This window comes from Oncorhynchus mykiss, chromosome 9, assembly GCF_013265735.2.
Source record: "Oncorhynchus mykiss isolate Arlee chromosome 9, USDA_OmykA_1.1, whole genome shotgun sequence".
Taxonomy (NCBI): domain Eukaryota; kingdom Metazoa; phylum Chordata; class Actinopteri; order Salmoniformes; family Salmonidae; genus Oncorhynchus; species Oncorhynchus mykiss.
The window spans coordinates 33,914,997-33,925,784 of record NC_048573.1 but is presented as its reverse complement, the minus strand read 5'-3'; the positions used below and the strand labels follow the sequence as shown (position 1 = coordinate 33,925,784).

The 10,788-nt window shown below is 43.5% G+C and overlaps 1 protein-coding gene across 5 annotated transcripts in view; it reads right to left on the bottom strand.

Moving 5' to 3' along the window:
* The window catches only part of LOC110531947 (poly(rC)-binding protein 4), a 62,601-nt gene continuing 51,813 nt past the window's right edge, over window positions 1-10,788 (bottom strand). The window contains exons 9-13 of one of the 5 annotated variants that reach the window (XM_036987834.1): window positions 9,029-9,085; window positions 8,508-8,589; window positions 5,932-5,981; window positions 1,459-1,628; window positions 1-1,213 (exon numbers count right to left, since the gene is read on the bottom strand). In XM_036987834.1, the coding sequence (XP_036843729.1) occupies window positions 856-1,213; window positions 1,459-1,628; window positions 5,932-5,981; window positions 8,508-8,589; window positions 9,029-9,085 (717 nt within the window). In that variant the 3' untranslated portion in view covers window positions 1-855. The remainder of the gene's footprint in view (window positions 1,214-1,458; window positions 1,629-5,931; window positions 5,982-8,507; window positions 8,590-9,028; window positions 9,086-10,788) is intronic. The other 4 variants (XM_021615483.2, XM_021615485.2, XM_036987832.1 and 1 more) reach the window with 4 other exon arrangements.

The following is a 10,788-nucleotide window of genomic DNA, read 5'->3' as shown; positions in this document are numbered from 1 at the left end:
ATTGACTGTTTGAGCATTTCTTCTGGTTACCACAGGCAACAAAGAAGTTGCAGACTCCACCTTTAATGGACAAAGGTAGAAATTAAAGGGAGACGCATACCTGCAGCTACCTCAAGAAACAAATACTTTTAATAAACAAAACAATACAAAGAAACAAGATAAAAACTAGTTGCACATTTAAAAAAACCCAACAAAACAACATAACACTGAACAGTACAGTACTAGCTATAGCACAAAGGCATAAAAAAAACAATATTTTTCTTCCCAAACATTTACAGATTTTCTTAAAAACTTCAAGAAGCAATCACAGACATTGTATAAAAGCATCATACAGTTGAGCAGCCATCCGTATCAGATTATACTGAAGGATAAATACTTTTGGGCCTATTCCTAACTCGAGAGATACACACTTACCATACACACTTACCATTACATCAGTGTATGATTTACATGAAATTCCAAGTTAGTGCATTTCCCAAGTTAGGACTGTGCTCTATACGAGTGATAAATAACAGTAGAATGAGGTGGGGGTGAAAGCGGTCCATAAATTCATGGGGAACTCACAAATCATCTATATATGTAATGTATAGTATACCTTATGATAGCTTTCATCCAAATCTCTGTTGGTCTCTTCCTTGTGGTGAATTATAAAGTACAGCCAAGATAATCTCTGGCAGCAGATATGGCTACATCAGGGCGTGATTGGAAGAACATAGGGCAAGTCTCACATGGCACCCTATTCACCATAGAGTGCACTATGTAGGACATAGGGTGTCATTTGAGATGTAGCCATAAGAGACAGTTGTCCTTAATTTCAGCCTTCAGAAGAAGGCTAGCGACGTGTAGTATGTAGCATTAGTAGGGTGCAAACTTCTGCCTGTCGGGTTTCTTGATGCAGTTGGCCGAGGAGATTTTGGTAGTGTAGGCTGCCAGGGAGGTGTGGGAAGGGGCGGCGGTGACAGCGACCTGGGGGGCGGGGCTGGAGAGAGTCAGGAAGGGGACAGACTTGACCCCTAACAGACTGGAGAAGGGTAGGGCGCCGTAGGGGTGGCCCATGACGGGGGTGGGGGAGAGGGTACCCATGGCTGCCAGAGTGGAGGCGGTGTGGGGGGAGGAGGCCGGGGAAGCAGGATGTGTGAAGACCATATTAAGGTCAGCCATGTTGGGGGTGGCCATGGAGGCTGCCTGGGCCGTGGATTTAGCTGTCTCTAAACTATGGAGAGAGAAGAGTGGCTTACAATACTATATATTAGAATACAGTACAATGCAATACAATACAGGCGTATGAATTATCTAAGGGGTTATTACCAGAACAAGAGCACAATGACCTCATCACTGCCTATCCCCAAGTTATTTAACCTTTAACCTGGCCTGTTATGGAAACAGAATTCCCTCTACCTGCCAAATCCCCTCTCCTGCTGATTGGTTAGCCTGGATCGCATTGGCCAATGGCCTTACCAGGAGGTGATGAGGTACTGAGCCAGGTTGATGCTGACTGGTGTGCCAGTGATGGTGACGTGTCGGTCATTGGTTCCGTCCAGCTGGCTGCCGATCTTTATCTGAGCCCCCGACACCTGCCTGATCTCATTGATCTTAGTGCCCTGTCGGCCGATGATCGAGCCTATCAGCTGCAAGACATAGAACAATAGATGGATGGATGGATGGATGGATGGACAACTATATCCAGTGGATATCTATTTAAGCAGAGATTTGCCTAAGAGTTATTTATTACATTGACAGTTGTTGCAAGAGTCTCAATATTGCAATACATCAAACAAAGCTATTGTAGGCTATATGAAAGTGGTGTTGATGATGATGAGTGGTATTAATAATGATTAAAAATGCTAACAATAATTGCAAAAGCTTGTGTTGAGAATGTGCTTACATGCTATTGTTGGTCTTCTATGGTCTGTGTATGAAATGCACTCCTCTCTAAACATTGTGATCACATTGTTTGTATGTTATGGCCCTGTCATCTATCACGCATGTGAAATACACTGTTTTTCCAACCTCTTCCTTAATTGCAGTGCGCCGTGCCCCGGTAAAAGAGACAGGGTAGCGAGAGTCGGCAAATTTGCCTCTTATTAATCTGAGTAGCTAAAAGGTTATTGATTTCCATCACCGTGGCAACTTTCCAAACAAATCACTTCCCAAACACGACCCAGAAGAGAATCATCTCTTGGCTAATGGAAAACAGAATAGGAAAATAATTCAAAACATGTTCTACAGTATAATCCGGACAGTTTGTGTAGTGTCTTTTTGCTGACATTAGTTCACAAGATACTGACGTGTTTATATTGGGTCTTAGAAGATGTTATCCTCTTTCTATCAGTTTCTGTTTCTAGAGAACAAGGGCCAAGGCCGGAGGATCATGCTAGGCCTAAAGATCGGAGTCTATTCCAAGGGGCTAAGGGTGAGTGCAGGGTGTCAGGCCACAGAGGCAGGGTTATGCTGTCAGTTATGCTGTCATACAACACTCCTTCCGTGGCCTCCAACTGCTCTTAAACGCTAGTAAAACCAAATGCATGCTTTTCCGTTCGCTGCCTGCACCCGCACGCCCGACTAGCATCACCACCCTGGATGGTTCCGACCTAGAATATGTGGACATCTATAAGTACCTAGGTGTCTGGCTAGACTGCAAACTCTCATTCCAGACTCATATCAAACATCTCCAATCCAAAATCAAATCTAGAGTCGGCTTTCTATTTCGCAACAAAGCCTACCTCACTCACGCCACAAAACTTACCCTAGTAAAACTGACTATCCTACCGATCCTCGACTTCGGCGTTGTCATCTACAAAATAGCTTCCAATACTCTACTTAGCAAACTGGATGTAGTTTATCACAGTGCCATCCGTTTTGTTACTAAAGCACCTTATACCACCCACCTCTGCGACCTGTATGCTCTAGTCGGCTGGCCCTCGCTACATGTTCGTCGCCAGACCCACTGGCTCAAGGTCGTCTAAAAGTCTATGCTAGGTAAAGCTCCGCCTTATCTCAGTTCACTGGTCACGATGACAACACCCACCCGTAGCACGCGCTCCAGCAGGTATATCTCACGGATCATCCCTAAAGCCAAAACCTCATTTGGCTGCCTTTCCTTCCAGTTCTCTGCTGCCTGCGACTGGAACGCATTGCAAAAATATCTGAAGTTGGAGACTTTTATCTCCCTCACCAACTTTAAACATCTGCTATCTGAGCAGCTAACAGATCGCTGCAGCTGTACATAGTCCATCGGTATATAGCCCACTGAATTTAACTACCTCATCCCCATACTGTTTTTATTTTGTTTACTTTTCTGCTCTTTTGCACACCAGTATCTTTACCTGCACAAGTTCATCTGATCATTTATCACTCCAGTGTTAATCTGCTAAATTGTAATTATTCACTCCTATGGTCTATTTATTGCCTACCTCCTCATGCCTTTTGCACACAATGTATATAGATTCTTTTTTTTCTACTATGTTACTGACTTGTTTATTGTTTACTCCATGTGTAACTCTGTGTTGTTGCCTGTTCACACTGCTATGCTTTATCTTGGCCAGGTCGCAGTTGCAAATGAGAACTTGTTCTCAACTAGCCTGCCTGGTTAAATAAAGGTGAAATAAAAAAATAAATAAAAATGCTGTCAGATATACGGTGAGAGGCCTTGACAGTGATGGAGTATCCCCAGTATGTGTGTGTTGGCAGTTTAATGATGGATGACTGATAGTGGCCCCTGCGACACACACACACACACACACACACACACACACACACACACACACACACACACACACACACACACACACACACACACACACACACACACACACACACAGTTCTCCTGCTTCTGTCCTTCTCTCTTTATTTCACATTCCTTTCCTGAGAAGTCACAGTCCTGTTTCGCAGCATCTGATTGGTCACAGAGCATCCTGGTTGGTCTCTGGCTATTCTTGGCACAGCAGATTATTCTGGGAGCAGCTAGCTAGGCACTGGCACAGCCCAGCCAGGCTAAAGAGCGGCCCTGGGAGACAATGAGCACCACTAACACAGACCTGGGATCAGGGATTTGACCAGTACTCTCCCCTGCTGGGAGGGAGAATCAGTACCTCAGAACAATCCATGAATTATCAGCAAACTGAACCAATTCATCCTGATGCTTATATTAAATTGATTGCTAAAAACAAAGTTCTGTTTAGACCATTTTAATCCAAAAACAATGTGGAGTAGAAGGCTAATTTTGAATGTCTGAAGGGCCAATTTCAGAGGTATGTGTAGGAGCTCTAGGGACTTCCTGATTTAGTGTAGAGAAAGTGAAATACCAGGCAGCAAATAGAACATTGTGTACGCTGGTGATTACCAGTCCTAAGCAGGGAATACACAGTACAGTAACACTGCATGCCTCACCTCAACTGTTTCACCTCAGCTGCTACTGTGTAACTGGCCTATATTATCTTAGAATTCCTGCTGAAGTAGTCATTTGGAAAATGACACAGGAAGAAGGATGTGGTGGGAGAGTCACCATTTTTATCCAGGCTAAATCTTCCCTAGGCAGAAGTACAGTATATTGCTGACCATGTCTAAGCTCTTCCTCAATGCCTCTCTCTCTGTACCCTAAGGCTGCATCTCAATAGTATATGTGACCTATTTACCTCATCTCCTTTTCTTCAGCTACAGTCCCATGGAAGGGTAGGACAGGGGAAAGCAAATGCCTCGTATGTCCACAGATTGCTTTTACCTCTGCTATGTATTCAGATGAGTGCAGATCAAGATAAGCTGATGAGGAGAGGAAGCTGTTTCAGACTATTGAGATGGACCCAGCCTAAAACTCCCACTGCACCTCTAAGAATGGATCTTCAATCCTACAGTTTTTTGCTCTGATTCTGAGAGAGAGAGAGAGAGAAAGAGAGAGAGAGAGTGAGCGAGAGAGAGAGAGAGAGAGGGAGCTTAGACTCAGCTGTCCCAGTCATGTACCCCACTCTACAGCACCAGCCATTCCACTGATGGATTGGAAGGTTTGGTATTTAAGGGTTTGCTGGGGTGAAAAATGTTGTCCAACAGTTATGTCTGGTTGGCATGTCATCTTGAATAGGAGAGCTTATTGCATTCTGTCATGGTGTGATTCATTTCAAGACTGTAGAGTACATGAAGTCTCTGATCCATTCAAATAGTCAGACAGCCAGTGCTAGATCATCACAGAGGACAATCCGAGTAGTCTTCCTTTCCGAATGTATTCCAGCATCTCTGTCTTTTGCTCTGATTGGAGAGGCCTCACATGCGGCGTCTGAGTGAGAGGGAGAGAATTGCTGGCTGTTTTTTTATTGGCTGTTTTGACAGCAGAGAGAGAGAGAGAGTGTCTAAGTAGGTCAGGGAACATGAGAGGATTTACTGGGTATTCATGGGAGTCCCTCCGAGACACTGCAACTGGAACCCAGACAATAACACCAGGGGATCCATATCGGCTCAAAATCCCAACGACCTTGGGTTCGTCTGGGGTTATAATGACTTGGATAATTAGTATGTTGCCCAGATGTATCCCCTTCTCTCCTTTGAAGTTACCCAAGACTACAGTCTCTCGCCCGCTTTCAACCCTTGAGCATCTGTCTAGCTGGTGTCACCTGCTTCTATGAGTTGTTTACGTGCAATGTGATATTTCTGCTTATGCTGCTGTTTGATGTGTTGTTTGGAATGAAGCCTAGAGTAGATTGTTCTGAATAACAGCATTTTGGGTTGCGGGTAAATTCCATTTAAATTCAGTCAATTTAGGAGATTCATTTAAATTCACATTCAATGATTGAAAAGCGGCAATTATTTTCAATGAGTATATTTCAAATTTCCTAGAATTTAATTGGAAGTTCAATTCACCTTCTGAATAGACTTAACCCAGAGGATATCTGAAAAAAATCATTTAAATGTAGAATGTAATATTATGTTCAATTAACTGCTCACGTCATTTGGAATAAGGAGCTCCTGCGATGTCTGGGAGTTTGAGTCCATCCCTAGTGAGAGAAAATATGTAACTTAACAATCCCATTCATACATTCATTCATATATTCATACATTAAATGTGGTTTGCAGGTCAAGCAAACCAGACACATGAGGTTGGTGGCACCTTCATTGGAGAGGATGGGCACGTGGTAATGGCTGAAGAGGAATAAGTGGAAAGATATCAACAACATCAAACACAGGGTTTCCTTATGTTTGATGCCACGCCATTCACACCGTTCCAGCATTCATTATGAGCCATCCTCCCCAAAGCAGAGCCTCCACTGAAACCAGCATAATGATATATATATTTGGTGGTATAACAGCTAGATTTAGCTAAGCAGCTCATTTCCATTTGAATAGACTTATGTTTAACACGCCACCTTTCTCCAGGCTCTCTGAAACTGTGGCGGAACACATCATTTCTTATAATACGTTCCCTTTTCACTGCCAAATATGAAGAGCTGTAGGGAGCTTCCTCTCATCTTCACCGCCACAAGCACATAATCAGTTGGGTTGATGACATGGATCCCTTCACTTAGCATTGTTGTAACAGGATATGTTCTGTCCCTGCAGCTCATCCTTCCCCGACAAACTGTTGATGGTACTGATATTTGGCAGATGATATTAAAATATGACTAATAGAATATAAGACCATTTTGGGGGGGTATTTAATTGTAACTTTATTTACAGTGCCTTGCGAAAGTATTCGGCCCCCTTCAACTTTGCGACCTTTTGCCACATTTCAGGCTTCAAACATAAAGATATAAAACTGTATTTTTTTATGAAAAATCAACAACAAGTGGCACACAATCATGAAGTGGAACGACATTTATTGGATATTTCAAACTTTTTTAACAAATCAAAAACTGAAAAATTGGGCGTGCAAAATTATTCAGCCCCCTTAAGTTAATACTTTGTAGCGCCACCTTTTGCTGCGATTACAGCTGTAAGTCGCTTGGGGTATGTCTCTATCAGTTTTGCACATCGAGAGACTGAAATTCTTTCCCATTCCTCCTTGCAAAACAGCTCGAGCTCAGTGAGGTTGGATGGAGAGCATTTGTGAACAGCAGTTTTCAGATCTTTCCACAGATTCTCGATTGGATTCAGGTCTGGACTTTGACTTGGCCATTCTAACACCTGGATATGTTTATTTTTGAACCATTCCATTGTAGATTTTGATTTATGTTTTGGATCATTGTCTTGTTGGAAGACAAATCTCCGTCCCAGTCTCAGGTCTTTTGCAGACTCCATCAGGTTTTCTTCCAGAATGGTCCTGTATTTGGCTCCATCCATATTCCCATTAATTTTAACCATCTTCCCTGTCCCTGCTGAAGAAAAGCAGGCCCAAACCATGATGCTGCCACCACCATGTTTGACAGTGGGGATGGTGTGTTCAGGGTGATGAGCTGTGTTGCTTTTACGCCAAACATAACGTTTTGCATTGTTGCCAAAAAGTTCAATTTTGGTTTCATCTGACCAGAGCACCTTCTTCCACATGTTTGGTGTGTCTCCCAGGTGGCTTGTGGCAAACTTTAAACGACACTTTTTATGGATATCTTTGAGAAATGGCTTTCTTCTTGCCACAGGTCTAGGTAGATTTGCAGTGGTCTGATACTCCTTCCATTTCAATATTATCGCTTGCACAGTGCTCCTTGGGATGTTTAAAGCTTGGGAAATCTTTTTGTATCCAAATCCGGCTTTAAACTTCTTCACAACAGTATCTCGGACCTGCCTGGTGTGTTCCTTGTTCTTCATGATGCTCTCTGCGCTTTTAACGGACCTCTGAGACTATCACAGTGCAGGTGCATTTATACGGAGACTTGATTACACACAGGTGGATTGTATTTATCATCATTAGTCATTTAGGTCAACATTGGATCATTCAGAGATCCTCACTGAACTTCTGGAGAGAGTTTGCTGCACTGAAAGTAAAGGGGCTGAATAATTTTGCACGCCCAATTTTTCAGTTTTTGATTTGTTAAAAAAGTTTGAAATATCCAATAAATGTCGATCCACTTCATGATTGTGTCCCACTTGTTGTTGATTTTTCACAAAAAAATACAGTTTTATATCTTTATGTTTGAAGCCTGAAATGTGGCAAAAGGTTGCAAAGTTCAAGGGGGCCGAATACTTTCGCAAAGCACTGTAACTAGGCAAGTCAGTTAAGAACAAATTCTTATTTACAATGACAGCCTTCCCGGGGAACACTGCCTTGTTCAGGGGCAGAACAACAGATTTTTAGCTTGTCAGCTCTGGGATTTGATCCAGCAACCTTTCGGTGACTGGCTCTAACCACTAGGCTACCTGCCGCTGCAATAAGTGTTACAGTACCAGTAAGTGCCAAGCCAAAATCTAGCTGTAGTGTAGTTAGTGGAACATGTTCGCTGTGGACTAACATCAGCCATCAACAGAGGACATCAGGTTCAGTTTTGCTGCATGCATTCTGATACCTACCTCTCGTACAGCTTTTATGACTATTGTTACTCACTGTTAAATGTATTTGACTGCCATTTGGGCTAAATAAAGTAAGCTCATACCAGGGAGAACAGTTGTAGTCGGCTGGCACATGGGACTCTGCTGCATGTTCTGCTGCATGGATAGCTGATGTAGCTTGGCCAACTGAGATACAGGAAGAAAGAGCATCCAAAATATATGTTCAACTTTTACTGCAGTGGGCAGGGTCACACAGAGTGTTTCTTGGTAGTCTTAAACAAATCTACTTTGAAACAAATGTATACACCTCACACACATAGTTATGGGGTTACAAAAAATGAAACACATGTACCATGTCAGTTATAGAGTTGAACTGTATTCCATTTTGAATTATCATCCCAATATTACACTTTATATACTGTATATTACAGAAAACTGAAATATAATCAAACACCGGATTTTCAACTGTTAAAAAACACGTTTATTCATTATGAAATGATGAAAAATATGAATAATATTCCACCCATAAGGCCACGTGGTCATTTGACTGCAAGGGCTACATAAAAAATGACAGTGGGATAGTTAGGTTACTATATAGAACTGCTGTCTATTTAACCCCACTTACCTCTGTATGTGGAATGCCATATTGGTTTGGTACAGAGTAGGCCTGGAAGAGATCACTCTGCATTAGGCAAATGACAGTAAAAAACACATTGTTATGCCAATAACCACTTAGAAGACAGTGTACATAAGTGCATCACTGACATATGTAATATTTATACAGTATACTACATCAACAATGGCTAAGTATGTGGAAGCAAAGTGGTTATTGAGTATTATACACTTGCTATAGGAATGTATTGCTTGTGGCTCTATAACAGGCTATATAATGCCATTAAATGCATCCATAATGCATTACACTACATGTTGCACATAGAAAGTGTTTCCAGCATCTTTAATGTGATTGCACTTCAGTCCAGATTGGACATTATCAGGGGTCTGCAATCTTCACAGCAGAGTGCCATTTAACCAACCTTCATACTCTGTAACGTGCCTCCTGTAATTTCTCTCTCTCTCTCTCTCTCTCTCCACTTCCTGTCTCTCCTCTCCTCTCCTCCCACCCATCCTCTCTCTTTCGCTGCTCCTCATCCCTCATAAGTCAGGGTGGTGTCCATGTATCCCCATTGTCAGGCCAGACAGCACTTAGCTAAACTCAATTCTGACCGACGGCAGCAGTCTGGCTAGTATTACCGCTCCATGGCGACGTTAGACGCAATTCCCTATTATGCACCAAAATGACACAATCAACTCTAAGCACAGGAAACAATGTCAAATCATTGTTAATACTGTCATATTTTTATCACTAGAAGAGATAGAGCAGGATGTCATGTTGTGTCTTGTCTCTGTCCTTTCCCTTCACCCTGTCTCCCTCTGCTGGTCGTTGTTAGGTTACCTTTTCTCCCCCGCTTTCTCCCAGCTGTTCCTTGTCTCCTCTAACTACCCATTCACCCCGTTTCCCACCTGTTCCCTTTTTCCCTCTGATTAGGTCCCTATATCTCTCTCTGTTTCTGTTCCTGTCCTTGTCGGATTCTTGTTTGTGTTTCATGCCTGAGCCAGACTATCGTCATGTTTGCTGCAACCTTGTCCTGTCCTGTCGGAACCTGCCGGTCCATCTGAGCCTACGTTTTGTTTTGTTATTAAAGAAGCTCTGTTTACGTTAATTCGCTTTTGGGTCCTCATTCACGCACCGTAACAGAAGAATCCGACCAAGAATGGACCCAGCGACTTCGGATCCTCTCCACTCAGCCGTCGGGATCCAGGGAGCGATGCTAGGCAGACACGAGCAGGAAGTGTCTGCTGCTCGACATGCCGTTGAGACCCTGGCCACCCAAGTCTCCAACCTCACAGAACAGGTTCACCATCTCCGCCTCGATCCACCGGCCACTTCCAGGGCTTTCGAATCTCCGGAGCCCAGAATCAATAACCCGCCGTGTTACTCTGGGGAGCCCACTGAATGCCGCTCGTTCCTCACCCAGTGTGATATTGTGTTTTCTCTCCAGCCCAACACTTACTCCAGGAGCACTGCTCGTGTCGCCTACGTCATATCTCTCCTTATTGGACGGGCTCGTGAGTGGGGCACGGCAATCTGGGAGGCAAGGGCTGAGTGTACTAACCAGTATCAGGACTTTAAGGAGGAGATGATACGGGTTTTTGATCGATCTGTTTTTGGGGAGGAGGCTTCCAGGGCCCTGTCTTCCCTATGTCAAGGCAATCGATCCATAACAGACTACTCTATTGAGTTTCGCACTCTTGCTGTCTCCAGTGGCTGGAACGAGCCGGCCTTGCTCGCTCGTCTTCTGGAGGGTCTCCGCGCAGAGGTAAAGG